At 35.3% G+C, this 17,417-nt stretch overlaps 2 protein-coding genes across 2 annotated transcripts; both read right to left on the bottom strand.

Annotated features, from left to right (window-relative positions):
- Nucleotides 1-353: 353 nt before the first annotated feature.
- On the bottom strand, nucleotides 354-7,329 carry LOC119189039. The gene is made up of 3 exons (XM_037437685.1): nucleotides 6,628-7,329; nucleotides 715-834; nucleotides 354-389 (listed from the first exon to the last, which is right to left on the bottom strand). The coding sequence occupies exons 1-3, from the start codon at nucleotides 7,327-7,329 to the stop codon at nucleotides 354-356; spliced, it is 858 nt and encodes a 285-aa protein (XP_037293582.1).
- A 409-nt stretch (nucleotides 7,330-7,738) lies between these two features.
- On the bottom strand, nucleotides 7,739-8,869 carry LOC119189038. Its single transcript, XM_037437684.1, has one exon. The coding sequence runs from the start codon at nucleotides 8,867-8,869 to the stop codon at nucleotides 7,739-7,741; it is 1,131 nt and encodes a 376-aa protein (XP_037293581.1).
- Nucleotides 8,870-17,417: the final 8,548 nt, after the last annotated feature.

Genomic DNA, 17,417 nt, shown 5'->3' with positions numbered 1-17,417 from the left:
GTGTATACCTCTTTATTTGATCTTACTTCTTACTAATATTATAAATGCAAATACTCGTGAAAATATTTGGATGTTTGTTACAATTAAACACAGCAACCGCTGGACGGATTTAAATGAAATTTAGTAAACTGATAGACCATGTCCTAGAATAACACACAGGCTATTTTTATCCCAGCAACTTGTACTGTTAGAAAATATTTGAATTTATAAACAGATTTCGTAGATATATGGTATAGATGGCGATGGATGAAATAGATGGCGTCGAACAGGAAGCGATATGAATCACTGCAGTGATTTAGAGATTTCAATACCGGGAAAGGTTTCCTACGAGACCGAAGCCGCGAACAACACCTTTATCGCGCCAAATAACTGAGGAAACATAATCTGCTCTGAAAACGAACAACCTGTTTAAATACACACGTTTTTATATTAGGGGTGATTTCAATAAAGGCCTACCTTACGATTATTCACACGATTCCAACATTGTTATCAAAAGAGTTAATTTTTACGCCTTTTTGCGTTAAATTTGCACGGGACTGCTTTTGTTTACGTATTCATTAAAATATTTGCGTCGGATGAAAATTTTAGCCGATGCGGGCGCAATGTTTAACTCTCTTTAATCTCTCATAATACCATCAGTTTATGCAATATATAAATGAAAAGATTTTCTTATTAATAATTATTAATTTCATTATTAAAGTATGTAAACGCTACCTCGGATTCAAGCAGGTGTATGACATCCATGGTGGACTCCTCGATGGAGCGGCCCACCGTCTGCACCACCAGCTTAGGCGCCTCGGGCCTCTCATACTCCTGTGTGATGCCTGTGAAACCCTGCAAAATGCATACATTGCGTGTTTTTTATAATTGAAGTTAACATCAGCATGAAAACTGATAAAGTCGACTTTAGCAAGTCATTTTATTTTTTTCTAAACAATAAGAGGCATCAGGCAGTCATTAGTCTCAAGGCAGCGTATTTGACCTGTGTACCGTTCTAGATTCGATTCTTTAAATACTACTTAGTCACCGTAGTTATGATCGGAATAAATGAATAGCTTAAAATAGAATTCTAAGGCATTCTGACGGCTTACATTCAAGATGGATTAAGACATTTGACGGCGTAAATTTATTGTCGAAACATGTCAAAGTGGAAAATATACGGCGAAATGCTAATTAGATCCAATTTATAAACACAAGCGTATTCGACATTCTATCATTAGGTAGAGTAGGTATGATATCTTTATTTATTTTTGTCACCAACCAGTAAAGCAATAATTAGGTAATGGTTATAACTATTCGTGGGTCTCTCGTGATTCCTACAAGGTGGACGGACGACCTGGCTAAGGTCGCAGGAAGTCGCTGGATGCTGGCCGCTTCCAACAGGTCGACGTGGAGATCCTTGGGGCAGGCCTATGTTCAGCAGTGGACTTCCTGTGGTTGAGATATGGGTCTCTCGTATGCGAGGGTACGTACTATCGCAATGTCTATTTCCATCGCCAAGCAATGTAATTGCATTGTTATGTTCCGCTTTGAAGGTACATTGTAGCCCAATTACTGGGCATTATGAGACTTAACAGCTTATGTCTTAGGGTGACGAGTGTAGTGGAGTGTCACGTAGTAATTAGAAATTCATAATTCTGTATGACGTTGCTACTGTTTATGGGCGATTGTATCGATTATACCATACATAATGCTCATATCGCATTCAACTTAAAAAAAACTTAACATCTAATGTCATGGGATGATGAAGACTACAGTCATGTAATGTTTATTAGTTTTCCAAATATACAATAGGTATTAGTTTGTATGGGCCTTGATAACAATTTAATATTATATGTTGCAACGAATCTAAGTATAATATTTTATTGAAAGCTCAAGAAAACGCAGCGAGTGTTCTCAAGTTCCTAGCAACGTAAACACTCATGCCTTGGATTGCACTCGTGTCTGCGATATTAAACTCAATCCATATCTCTATTTATTTTTAAATAATACAGATACAGTATTGCAATTTCAAAATTTAAAAATACTAGTTAGAAACGTAGACTAAGGAATACTCTCACAAATTGATCACTCTGTAGAAAAAAATGTAAGGATGGTGCGGCAGTGACCAAATGTACATCTATAGTTTAACACAATTCTTACCTGCTTTTACTAACGTATTTAATACATACTTTACCTACTTTGGTGGCGTAATTATATTGCACTTATGCCTTCAGGAATAAAGGTGATGTTGCTTTGTTTATTATTTTACAATAAATTATTAATATTAGTTGATAGTATTTTGAATTGTGAGTTCCTTTTGTATTGCAAATTACCATGGCGCCACTGTATAAGTGCGCTAATTTTAAAATAGAACCAAAAGTTATTAAATTAGGATACCGCCCACTTGGATAACTTTTCACTTAACAAACTAATCATGTTTAATAATTATTATTTTTAAGACTACAAAATTAAGAAAAAAAATTTAAAAAATAAATAGTCTCAACATTATCTCAAAGCAATTTTATATGTTACATTTACAAAATTATTATAGAAAACGTAAATAATTCAAGTTTTATATACTGTAGTTTCATCAATCGTCATTCATCAACTGCAATAGTCACAACTGATATAATATTTTTTAACTCGATACACTTCAGCCCCTTTACTGCTAAATTCATGCCATACCCTCTTGCTACACATGCGCTATTGTGGTGGGTTTTGAAGTTGTAATTTTCAACAAACCACCACGCTGGGAACTTTTCAACTTGTCCCTCGTATAAGATGGGCCTCGTTGCCTCTGCCCTCCATAACCCAAATATATTAGAGTCGCCAATTTTTTTAAACCCTTTCCAATGGCCGTTTACTAAATCGCCGTGTGGGTCATAAAATGTCTTCTCACATCCCACGGCTACACACCTACATTTGTAAAGATAAACGAGAAGCCATAAAAATAGGTCGAGAATGGCGGGTCAGCTCGTCCCGATTTAGTACCGATTACGATGCTTTCAAATCGATTTAATTCGATGCAATAAGCATTGAGCGTTTTTGCTTTAGTTTATTTTCTATGCTCGATAAATTAGCCGAGGTCGTTTGGAGAAAAAAAAACAAGTTTTTATCGGCTTTCTATTTACGAGTATTATTTTTTCTGTTCTGTTACTATATAACATTTTATATAGAAGGGACGAGCTACGTATCAAATAACGGATCCTCGCCCCCCTTCAACACTCCAACGATGAAAACACAATCTTTGAAAAATACAGTGTAAATATAAACCCCAGTTTAGTTACAACATTAATAAAAATAATAATAATAATGTTATTATTTCTGGTATTTTGGTTTTATAATAAATATATAATATAATTAATATAATCCACCTATTTCAAAAATTTGGTATTCCATAATGTAATAGTAGGTATATTTAATTATTACACAAAGACCCGTCGAAGTCTGTTCAGCCTTTTCAAAGATTTGAACAGATTTCTCAAGTTATCGACGAATCAATAAGAGATTGCGAGAAAGCCTATGTTTTAAAGTCGCAGTTACTTTTTAATTTCTATAGTTTTTAAACTTTATAAGTCGTCGGGGATACTGCAATATCGCGTAACTAGCACTGATAAATCTAATAAATACCGCGTATATAAAAGCCTAATTTAGATTGATAAATCAAATTCAAATGAACATCGACACTTTCAGCTATAACTCTTTTTTTATTGCTTTAAATAACGAGACACGCTTGCCGTTGGCTTAATGGTAAGCGATACGACCGCCCATAAACAGTAGAAACACCATCCAACACCTTGAATTACAAAGTATTGTTTGGTATTCCACTGCGCTCGCCGTCCTGAGTCATGAGATGTTAAGTCTCATTATGTCCAGTAGTTACACTGGCTACAATGTCCTTCAAACCGGAACACAACAGTGACTACACACTGCTGCTTGGCGGCCGAAATAGAAATTGCGGCGCTACCTACCCAGGCGGACGCTCATATACGAGAGACCTACCACCAGTAAATAGGTACCTATCGTTAATATGTCTCTCATATGTTAGTGTCTCTCAGAAAACCTTTTATCACTTACGCGGTATTTACCAATGCCTTTTACGCGGTATTGTTCTATCCCCGAGGGAATATTACGTCAAGTCGACATCGCATAGTCCACGTTGACTTCACATTTGTATTTCTACCGAGAACGCATACTCTTTATTAAAAGTTATATAAGTTTCCATATAAGTAATGCGCAGCGGGAAGCTGTGTCTCTGCAGTTTTGTTTATTGTCTCAATACATTTCTCTCAATACGTTTAAACTACGTTGTCTCCTTGTATAGGCTTTGCATACGTTATTTGTGTTTATAAAACCGTATGGAGAATCTTGTACAAGTATTATTTTCTAATTTAATTTTATTTGTGTCGAGAAATTAAAAATGTGTCTTGGAATAACTTATTAATCAGTGTTGGACCCCATCAATATTTTGTCCCATTAATTGTCCTGTAATTTGAAGTCAGAAATGGACGTAATACTTTAACGTCAATATGCTAGCTAGAAGAATAATGAAAATACAATTTGTTTAAATATTTTTTTTGACAATAAATTCTACAAAGTCTATTTCATTTGTTCCGTAAAACCTTTGAAACCTTTAACCCTTTAATTCAACCCCTAGCATTGGTAGTGATAAAGTTTTTTTCTCGGGAATTTTTTTTTTAATTATTTTATATTTCACTCATAATTAAACTATTTTTATCTTAAATTTGTGAAAATGATCGGTGCGTATTAAACTTAAGAACTATATCCACCGAAGTAAACCCAAGCCCAAGTTCCTGATGCAATCTGTTGCTCCAAACGTTATTGAGACGGTTGTTCCGTGTTTTATTTGCCGCCTGTATCGGGATGTTGCGGATTTAGTCCGTTCATGTTTTCCGTTAGCTTTGGTGACGATTATTCAATTGCTATTTCTTTAGTTCGTATTATTCGTGAATTGTTTTATGTTTCTGTATGCCAAGGGAATTATGGTAAAATTTTGTGCCTTTATAAAAAATCTTCTTGAAATTTATTTGGGAATATTTTTGAAGGAAGTGGGTCATGGCTCGTAGTAGGATCCATAATTATAAAAATCGGCTTCCCATCGATAGCATTTAATATTTAGTGTCATTCAATGTGCGTTTTTATTTAATATCACTTATATTATTGACGGCGAAGTAATCTGTTGTACGTTGTACATATTTTTCGTATCAATACTTAAATATTTACTTGTATTTAACTTGCAAACAATTCCGGAACAAAAAGTTACAAATCAATGGGTACAATTCGATTTGTGACTATGTTGTAATATAAACAAATAGATCCCGAATTTCATATTTCTGCTAAATCAAATTTTATTTTACTTACAGATATAAATTTAAAATCAAACATTATATTTTATTTTGTCTTAGGTTAGCTTTTATTTGTATTTTTCTAACTTATATCATTCATAAAAGAAAGAGTTAATGCATTTAACTATAATATTATACTTTCCTTCTTTCAAACGATTATAATTTTTTTTTAAATAAGCGTCATATAAATATCCTTGTAAACGTGTATTTCTACCAGCAATACTAATTTACAAAGGTAAAAACAAGAAAACATACAATATGCAATTTCTATTAAACGAAATACCGTACTACCTTGAATGGTGGAGATAGCCTAGATAAATTTAATTTACTCCACTACACAAGTGCTGTTTGGGGGTGCTCTGGTGTAGTGTGTGTGCTAAGAGTCCGGGTTCACACAATAAAGACACTCTTTCACATAAAACCAATATTTATTATTAGCACTAGTAACACTACAGTCTACAGTTTATAATTACTAAGAAGTTGCACTTGTTTACCTCTATACCTTACTCGCTCTGATGCATTTATACGCACTGTTCTTCCTTCACTACTCGCTCTGATTTACATGGTTGCTTTGGATTCCCGAACTGACGAGGCATGATTCCCCAACCCTTATACATATGGGTCGGAGAATCTTGACATCGCGATGTACAAAATTAAAGAAATTGTACAGCGCCATCTATTGCCCTAATTTATAACTACCGTACGTCATTACTTATTACAACGCCATCTTTTAGTTTTCGATGGATTAAATTGTCTATTTTATTAATTGATCTTTGAACATGCCGCCCACCAAGACCATTTAGTGACGAAATGGTCTTCACAATTCAAATGTTGGACTCCGCCCACCATGGCAATATAAATGTACTACATTACATTTGTACTTATCAATGAGCGAATATAAACAAATGTGACAATATCCTAAATAAACTTAACTTAATGACAACTAAATTAGCATTGATTTGGTAACAAATACAGAAAACCTTAACTAATACTTATTATCTAATTACAAATAATTCTAACTTAGTAATAACAGTCACTCATTAGCAGGTAAAATACATAGTTTGGACGTAGGTCGTTTGATGATTGACGACTTGGTGCGTAATGTAACCACACGAGTAATTTGATCTTGCCCTGGGTGTTTTTTCTAGTATTCGACCTAACAACCATCGACTAGGTGGTAAGTCGTCTTCCTTAATTAGTACTATATCTCCTATGTTTGGTTCTGGGACTTTGTTAGTCCATTTATATCTGTGTAAGAGATTTGTTAAATATTCATTACTCCAACGTCGCCAAAAGCTTTGATACATTTTTGAAGTAACTGCCATCTACTAAGTGAATTGATCTTCGAACTTTCATAATTAGGATCAGGCACTGCAACTAATGGTTCGCCTATTAGAAAATGTCCTGGTGTTAATGGAAGAGGTTCAATCACGTCGGTGTTGTCCATGACCGTTATTGGTCTAGAGTTTAAACAAGCTTCTATTTGGTTAAGCAGTGTGGTCATTTCTTCAAACGTGAGCATTGAATCACCAATAACTCGCTTGAGGTGAAATTTTGTCGATTTTATGCCCGCTTCCCAAAGACCTCCAAAGTTGGGCGCGTGAGGCGGGATAAAGTGCCATTCTGTGCCATGGGTTGCTAATTCCGCAGCAGCCGACTTGTGAGCTGCCTTAACTAATTGTTTAAGTTCCTTGGAGGCACCTACGAACGTTGTGCCATTATCACTCCATAAATGGGAACAATGACCGCGCCTGGACACGAACCTTCTGAAGGCTGCTAAAAATGCTTGAGTACTCATGTCGCTAACTAATTCTAAGTGTATAGCACGTGTGGACATACATACAAATAGACAAATATAACCTTTGTAGGAATGATTTCCTCTTCCTTTACTTGTTCTTATATTGATGGGTCCCGCGTAGTCTACTCCGCTGTTACTAAATGCTCTAGCTGGAGTACAACGAACTGATGGTAAAGATCCCATAAACTGCGTTCGAATTTTTGCATTTTGTCGGACACACTTTACACACTTATTTATGTGTTGCTTGACAATACCTTTTGCTTTTATAATCCAATAAGCTGTCCTTAAATAATTTATTGTTAGTTGAATACCTCCATGTAACGTAGCCTTATGCGCATCTGCCACTATCAAATTTGTCAAATGTGAGTTGTGAGGTAAAATTATAGGGTGTTTCGTTTGTTCATCTAATTGTGACTTTTCTATATTGTCTTTCTGCCCATATAACTCTTGTTTATTACTTTGTGTTAGGAAGTATGACAATAATTCTTCATTGTTACTGTTCCATTTTGTAGCTGAAATCCACCTCTTAAAAGTAAATCGTTCATCTCTTTATAAAGTGAGGCTCCTTCCTTAGTGTCAAAACATCCAGTCATTAAGTCATCCATGTAGAATGATTCTTTACTTGTGGCGCGGCTATTGGGTAATCCTTTGCTTCATCATCACTTAATTGTTTTAATGCCCTAACCGCTAAGTAAGGTGCTGAAGCGGTACCAAATGTGACTGTCATTAATTCAAATTCCTTAATTTTATCTTCAGGATTATCGCGCCACACAATGCGTTGAAATTTAGCATCTTGTTCTGCTATCCGAACTTGACGATACATTTTGACAATGTCCGCCACCATAACAATTGGATAGATTCTCCATCGAAAAACTAAATGTCTTAAATCTGGCTGCAATTTAGGACCTACCATTAAACAATCGTTTAATGAAACCCCTCGCTTATTCTTGCTGGAAGCATTAAATACTACTCGAACCTTTGAGGTTGATTTATCCATTCGTACAACAGCATGATGGGGTAAATATACTGCTTCGTGTGCCTTTTCGTCCTTTTCTTCAACTGTTCGCATGTGCCCTAGTTGTAAATATTCGTTAATCATTTCCTTATAACTGGCCTTGAGTTCCAAGTCTTTCGAGAGTCTTTTTTCCAATGATTTGAACTTAGCTATTGCTATCTCCAATGATCCATTGTTTTGACATTGGGCAAAATCTTCTCGGAAGGGTAAATTTACAATATATCGCCCTTCCGGTGTTCTATTTGTTGTCCTTTTGAAAATCTCTTCACAGGCTTGTTCTTCTTCTGACCATGTTGATCTTGGTAATTGTTCCTCTAATTCCCAAAATTTCTTTAAAATGTCTTCTTCTGCTCTAGTATGCAATACTGAAATAACGTTCGAATTTTCTTTATCTTCGCTTGACCTCTCATTGACAGTGCCTGATATTATCCATCCGAGCTTCGTACTTTGAGCAATAAAGTTTCCGTTTGGACTCCTCTTCATGCCTTCTTTTAGTATGTGGCTGTACACATTGGCTCCAAACAACATATCAATTTTGTTCGGAATGTTGAACTCCGGATCTGCCAAATATAAACCATTTATTTCTATCCAATCAAATGGCTCTAATTTCCTTTCAGGCAGACATGACGTAATATTTTTCAACACGTAGGCTTCAATTTGCAGTTCAAAGTTTGTGTCGACTCTTGATCTTATTGTGATTGTAACCATGTATCTCGATTTCATACAGTGTTCTCCTCCCAAACCCGTAATAATACCATTTGCAGTTTTTTCTTTAGACGTAATAATTGAACTGCTGCTTCCGTTATAAAACAAGCTTGTGACCCTTGATCAACCAAAGCTCTTAGTGTTGAATGATTTCCTAATCCTGACTCGGCATGCACTAACGCTGTGGCTAATAAAACTTGTCTGGGCCTGAAGGTCTTGCGAGTCGCATAGCACGAAACTATTGGAGACTTTACTGTATCAGATTCATTTTTCTTTGCTCTGATGTATCAGTTGGTGAATGCAGTAGAGAATGGTGCCTTTTGTTACATATTTTACAACGAGCTGGGTTTCTACAGGTGTATGCACTGTGATTACTGCCCAAACAATTAAAACATATAGATTTTTACTGACAAAAATCGCGTCGTACTGCATAATCCTCGTTTGCAAACTTTTTACAAAAGCAAAGTTTGTGCTTGTCATTGCAGAATTCGCATAACCTATTTGTGGCTATTAATACTTTCGTATGTGGACGGTTGTAGTCAGCAGTTGCATGTTGCGTTTGTACTTTCTTAAATTCTATATTTTCGAATGCACGAAAACGACTTTCCATAAATTCTTTTAACTGATCTAATGTAGGTAAATCGTTCGATTGATCATCAGCGGTTTTCAGTTCCCATTGCTTACGCGTTTCAGTATCTAACTTAAACGATATTAGGTGAATGATCATGATATCCCATGTGGTTACATCAACACCAATATTTTTTAATGCGTCCAAACAGTCATTGGTGGTGTCTAATAAATCTTTTATAGCAGACGCCGATTCAGCATTCATTCGCTTTTGGCTGAATAACCGTTTGAGAATGCAATTGGCTAAATATTTTTTGTTGTTATAACGCTTTTCTAATAACGACCAACAACGACTGTAATTGGCGCTCGTAACAGGGAGTATTTCTTAAAAAGCTTTTCTGCTTCGCCTACTAAATGCGTTTTTAAATAGTGTAACTTTTGTACATCATCTAAACTATTATCATTGTGTACTAATGAAGTAAATAAATCACGAAATGTTGTCCATTCAGAATAATTACCAGAAAAGGTTGGAATCTTAATTTTCGATAACTTTGCTGCTGAATTTGTGTTCGACTGATTGCCTTTATTATTGTTACTGGTTGGTTGTTCCACCTTTTCTGATAAATTGGATGCTAACAAAGACTTATAAATAAAGTAATTTTCCTCACAATTTTCATAAATGTTTTGCGTAACATAAATTGACTTTTCTATTTCTTCTAATTTCGAGTTTTCATACAATTTGAGGTTATTTGCTTTAAAAGTTTGCCAGTCTATTTCTAAATTGTTAATTCTTGTTTCTACGTATTCTTTTGTGATACGATCTTTAGGACTCTTTTTGAAATTAATTAAACCTCTATTAATAGAATTATGTATATTAACTTGTGCATTGACGAGCCCTTGCATTGTTACAACTATTAAATTAACTACTTAATTAACAAATAAATAAAATAATAAATATTAATAAATACTGCTCTGCTCTGCTCGGTTGCTTGTACTTGATGGCTCCAATGAAGTTGCTGGACCCGCTGCTGCACGTAGCGCTGCGACCCGCAACGTATGGTGACTGGTGAACTGACAGTAGAGGACACTGAACTTTGCTTTGTAGAAGTCACTGAACTTTGCTTGGTAAAAGTCACTACTACTGAGGTCACTGAACTTTTGCTTGGTAGACGTCACTGAACTTTTGCTTGGTAGAAAGTCACTGAACTTTTGCTTGGTAGAAAGTCACTGAACTTTTGCTTGGTAGAGGTCACTGAACTTTTGCTTGGTAGAGGTCACTGAACTTTGTATCGTAGAAGTCCCTGACCTTTTACTTGATAGAGGTCACTGAACTCTATCCGACTCGCGAAGGACCAATGTTTGGGTTGCTCTGGTGTAGTGTGTGTGCTAAGAGTCCGGGTTCACACAATAAAGACACTCTTTCACATAAAACCAATATTTATTATTAGCACTAGTAACACTACAGTCTACAGTTTATAATTACTAAGAAGTTGCACTTGTTTACCTCTATACCTTACTCGCTCTGATGCATTTATACGCACTGTTCTTCCTTCACTACTCGCTCTGATTTACATGGTTGCTTTGGATTCCCGAACTGACGAGGCATGATTCCCCAACCCTTATACATATGGGTCGGAGAATCTTGACATCGCGATGTACAAAATTAAAGAAATTGTACAGCGCCATCTATTGCCCTAATTTATAACTACCGTACGTCATTACTTATTACAACGCCATCTTTTAGTTTTCGATGGATTAAATTGTCTATTTTATTAATTGATCTTTGAACAAGTGCTTTCCACTAGAAAACAGCTAAACGATACCCATTCGGTTGAAGAGCCAGTTTTAGACGTTATACAAAAATATATGCAATTGTGTAACGTTTACCTTATGAGTAGCATTTATTAAATTATGTGCTTTCTAATAAATCCTACACATTGAATTTTAACTTAGTGTACTATACATAGTGGCCCATGTAAGTTTGTCGCGTTCCCGGACCAGCCTGTAAAATCCGGTTCCATGAGCCCGGCATAGTTGTGTCGACTGCCAAAGGGTAATCATCTCTCGTCAGCCGGCATTCTATTAGACACCACTACATGTACTTTCAGGTGCAGTGCGATCACTGTGCTGTGCACGTACAAAAAAAATACAGTAGTCGATAACCAGTCGGGCGCTCATACAGGGGTCTTATTCTCTATCCCGCACGTTATTTTGACAGTGCATAACAAGCACGTAACACAACGCATCATGTTTAGGTCTATAGAAATTTGGCTTACAGAATACCATTCCACGCACATTTCTCGAAGATAACATGACACGGCCGCGTTACGCGTTTACACTATCATACAGAATAAGGGCCCAGTACACGAAGGTCTACATAGAGCTCGTATATTATACAAATCAGTATATTTACACTGCATTATCATCATTATTACCAGATACATAAAGTCCACTGCTAATGATAAGCGAGCCCTAAAGATTTCCAAACGGAACTGTCAAAACAGCTTGCATTCAGCGTTAGTACATAAAATATAGTTAAACGCCTTTAACAGCGACGCGGAAATCTTCAGTTGCTTTATAAAATAAAACCTTAATACGAACAAATAAGTAATATTACGTAAATCTTAACTAATAGCACCCGGTATCGATTAAATCTCAGATAAAGTTGCAGAGTGGCGTAGTTCTTTGCGTTATACCTATTTTATTTTTATTACGTGTTCTGAGAAAATCGTTGAAAGGAGATATGGTTTCTAGTAAACGTCAAAGATGCTAACTAATGGTATATTTCTTTAGAACTTTTATCGGTAATGTTCGTTTAAGTCTGTGCTTTATATTTTTCGTGGAAAATGTTTGTAATAATTTTCTAGAAATTCTGTACATTATTTTTAAATAAAACTTTCTATCTCTATCAGGTACAAAGTGAAACATGGTTTCTGTATTTACATTGCATCAATACGCGATCGTGAGGCGATACCGAGATTACCGCGTTGATATATCGCCGAGCGGGATCCGATTTCTTATTTACGCTTTCAAATGTCACAATGCTAATAGAAGTCAAAGATTCGGATACCTCAAGGGATGCTCTATCTCTGGACCTCCGCTTGACACTACTTTCTGGGACACCCTGTATAAGGTAGCTATCGAATTATTCGATGGTTTGCATATGACAGGCGGGGATACTGACCACTATACTACCGAAGAAACCGAGAAGAAGCGGCGAGAGCCTAGTTGGGTGTGGAACGGTCTGCCAAGACTAATGTCCGCAGGTTGAAATCCCAAGGGCACACACCTCTGACTTTTCTAAAAATCATGTGTGTATTCTTTGTGAATTTATCGTTCGCTTTAACGGTGAAGGAAAACATCGTGAGGAAACCTGCACATCCGAGAAGTTCTCTATAGGAATTTCGAAGGTGTGTGAAGTCTACCAATCCGCACTAGGCCAGCGTGGTGGACTAAGGCCTAATCCCTCTCAGTAGTAGAGGATGCCCGTGCCCAGCAGTGGGCAAGTATATAATACAGAGCTGATATTATTATTATTATTATTGCATATGAAAATAGCAACATAAGTCTTTTTTTTTATCTGCAAGGTAAAGTGGTCACTTTGCACTGCACCTAATGGTAAGTGTAGAGGGGTCTAATAAAATGTCGGCCGACGACAGATCCCTTAGCAGTCGACACAATTATGCCGGCCTGTTGAAACCGGATATACACTGGCTGAGTCCGAAACACAACATACTGACGTTGGCCACTATTAGGTGGGTATCAACACCTTACATACGGTGGTCGTTATCCAGGTAGATATAAAATATATCTTACTCCCAGCAAAATTTTCCATGAGTACCTATTCAATTCAAATTCACCATCTAATGGCAAATATTTTTTTTTTTAATGCAGTATAACTAAAGTTAGCCGGGTTTGTAAGAAGGCCCACCATCCATGTTCTTGTTTTTTTTTATGTCGTAATGCAAATCATACTACGACTTTTTGTTAGATATTTTATAATTAAATTTTAAAATGTGTAATGATATGTTGCAATTCAATCAAATGATTATGTTTATGTTTCTTCATGACACGACTTATAAAGATTTCAGAATAAGTATTTTTATATGAATAACATATTCAGTATTTTACCTTTACGAAATTAGTTTTGGATTGGAACGCACTATCTGTAGTTGCAAATAGCGTTCGCATCCTCATCGGATGTTATGATTACTAATGCTAACGTAATACGGTTCAAATTATGTTTCTGTTTTGGTTTCAGAACATTAGTGTCCGAAAATCGTATTAATATATGTTGTTTATATTCTAATTATACATTGAATGTATTCGTCTAAAATTTTGTTGGAAAATTTAACCGTATATGAATAGCCATTAGGTTTCAAATGCAATCGTATATTATTTGTATTATACACGAATATTATATCGAAGGTTGAAAGGCTAGTTGACTTAAGGGTCATTTTCTTTTCGAAAAATTTTAACTAGTTTACTACTGGTGGTAGGTCTCTTATATGTCAGAATCCGCCTGGGTAGGTACCACCGCAATGTCTATTTCTGCCGCCAAGCAGCAGTGTGTAGCCATCGTTGTGTTCTGGTTTAAAGGACATTGTAGCCAGTGTAACTACTGGGCATAATTCGCTGACAGTTATTTCAAACAATTGACAGTTATATAAAATTAATATTTTCGTTAAGATTTCTTTAATTTTCTAATTTTCCGCGCAATTTGATTAATTTTTTTCTTTCATAAGATACTTCTCCTGACTATAACAAACACAACAAAAAAAAATTATGAAATGGGTCCAGCCGTGGGTCCAGCCGTTCACGCGTAATGGCGTGACCAAGGGAAATAGGGATTCATTTTTATATATACAGATGTAAATGTCCTATATTGTCCACATGCACTGTTTCTAGGACAGAGCTCCATGAATTTATTCAAATGTTATTCATGACTCTGTTGCAGGTTGTATAAGTTAGTTGTAACATCATTGTGCCGGTTATCTATCGACAACTGTTCGCTCCATAAACTTTACGAGTATAGTTTAATGTGGTCCATAAGATTATAACGATGATAACTCTATATTACGCTGTGAACTTTATTTTTATATATTTTCTGTGACATATTTGAGATAGAAGTGTCTTCTTATTTAAATTTATACTATAACACACACGCACACACACGAACACTCACTCACCCCTTTTATACCCGTAGAGGTACCTATGCAAAGGAATAACTGGTGTACCCACATTTCACCGTCCGTCTCATCACACCCGTACACATACACAAATACTCACTCAGGCCTTTTATTCCCGATGGGGTATGCAAGAAATATTGAAGCACCCACTTTTCGCCGTACATAGTCCGTCCCATGATGTGATAGGAGGCAAGCGTATCACCATATCGGATTGTTACAATAAATTTAAATGTATAATTTAATACCATTGAACTTTTTGGGATTGTATTCACAAAATTGCAGTCATGTTAATAATTATAAAAAGAATTTGTAATTATTTAACAATAAAAAATTTGTCGAAATAATATGTACCTTTCGACTACAATGCTTCGAAGTAAAGTAAAATCCAGTAATCTAAACCAAAACAAAGACATGTAAACCTTGTTATCCGGAACGGTAATACTACACTCATGCCATCTATTATCAAATTAGCTACACTTAGATAAAGCCAGTTTCCTCTTACTGTTTATGTCCGCAAATTTCATTACACACATCTTATACGCAGTTTATTAATTGAACACTCAGACATGACCTGCAAACCCACAAAGCATTTCTATTAAGGGCTCCATTAATGTTCAGGACACTGCGAGTACACGTGTTCAAAATGGATTGGAAATGTTGTGCGGACGTGGGGAAATAAGATTATCGGGAGCGTTGTGAATGTTACACATGTCTTACTAGCCAGGTTTTGGGTAAATTTATTAATGCTCGAACTTATTGGTATGAAAGTTAGTTATTGTTTAAAGTTATTAGTAACTATTTATAGTTATTAGATAATCTACGTGGTTTGTGATTTCTTTGGATGATTAAAATAAAATATTCTCCGTAAAGTAATGTAGCGGGTAATCCTGTTCTCGTTTTGCCATTAGCGATCTTAGAAAGATAAAAACGGGGTCCCTAATTAAGTAAATACAGCCCATGCTTTGAGGGTGGAGCCCATAAATATTTACGAGAATTTAAATGGTGCAATCAAAAACCAATAGCAATTAAGAACTTTGTTCGCAAAAAGCGTACGCCGCTATCGAAAACAGATTTTATTTCGCTTCTTTTAACTAAATGGTTTCCATTAATTTGAGTTCATTAATCATGATGAAAACGTAATTTTAGTTTTAGATAATAATATAAGTAATTATCTGTAGGTTTAAATTAAGTAACTGAATATGGATACGGCGTATTTAGCAAAAAATATTGGACGCTGAGGCAGTCATTAATATCTTTTCAATTATGAATGCTTCATTTTATGGACTATACGTTAAAGCGATAAATATTATGTATTATTAATGTATTTAACCGCCTAGTATGCATTACGCTACATTAATATAATACTATAAGACATAAATTTTACAAGTATAATATGATAATATTATCCTTATATATTATAAAACAAAATCCAAAACCGCGTCAGTCTGTATGAACCCGATAAACTCAAAAACTATTGAATAGATGTCGATAAAATTTTGTATGGGGATAGTTTGTGATCCTGGAAAGAATATGGGCAACTTTTTATCCCAGGAAAAAATACGGAACTATCCCGTAAAAATTCTTTAAGCCGCGGGAAAAATCGATCAGACGTTTTCAAGAAACGTTCAATCGTAGTGCTCTCATCCCAAGTACAATCCAGGCTAAACTGCACTACTAGTGCCCTTGTGCTATTTACATCTAACCTTGTTCAAGGTATAGCTTCGCGCTCTATCTAATATTGAAGGTGTAAGCAATTGAAGTGCAAGACAATTGCACATTTCTCTTTTATTATAAAACAAAGAAATGTTCATTCCTTAAACATAATATTTATTTATTTAAGGACCTCCATCGAAGGATACACGGCATATAATAAAAACAATGTCGTAGTATTTTTACAATTATCTTATTCATATTATATTATTATTATTTTTTTATACATAGCGAAAAATGGGTGCATTTATTGCGACCCATCCTACCTCTGCGGAAATAAAATGGCGTGTGTGTTCATAATATAAAAACTTACTTAATTTTATTTTAAAACATGATCCTTAGAATTTTGGCTTTAAATAACACACAAATCACAGTTCCACCCTAAAAACTCTTTTATCTTCAAAGTCAAATCGTACTTTATCGGGAATCGATCCCATGGGATCTCAATGACGGATAAAAATGATCGCCCGTTACTCCCCAAATACCTTGAGTTTAGAGCGCTTTCTACTGTAGTTTAACCAAAATTTTATATCAACCACATTGCTGAGGTTAGATTGAGGGAAATAAATTAATTAAATAGAGTATTAAGTTTGCTTTTGTACCTTATTTCATAATATAAATTGTGCTATTCATTACGTGGCTGTAAATATAACAATAATTATAGAAATGATTCTACATTTTGAAATTATATGTTTAGTATAAAATTATATTTATATATATAGTATGTCGTTTTTACATTTGTTTATTATTACTCTTTTTATGTGTTTTACTTTCTTTTACTATCCACCTGCCACCGTCCTCTCTACACCACCCCAAGGTTGACTGGGAGAGAATGCCCATGGCATTAAGTCCGCCTGTATACCATGTGTAAATAAATAAATAAATAAAAATCAATATTTTAAAAATGAATCCTTCACCAAACAATTATTCAATTTGTTCACCAATCAAATCAAAGTCAAACACGAGACGTGTAGATGTCGGCCAATATTGTAGACAGTAATCCAGTCAGGTAACAAGATTCAATCGACATTGCTACAGATGTTAACAGGATACACGTGTATCGGTTTAAGGTGCAATAACTGAAT

The sequence above is a fragment of the Manduca sexta genome, chromosome 11 (assembly GCF_014839805.1).
Source record: "Manduca sexta isolate Smith_Timp_Sample1 chromosome 11, JHU_Msex_v1.0, whole genome shotgun sequence".
NCBI lineage: Eukaryota > Metazoa > Arthropoda > Insecta > Lepidoptera > Sphingidae > Manduca > Manduca sexta.
Note: the sequence above shows the minus strand (reverse complement) of the source record. Positions and strands in the feature narration are given on the sequence as shown.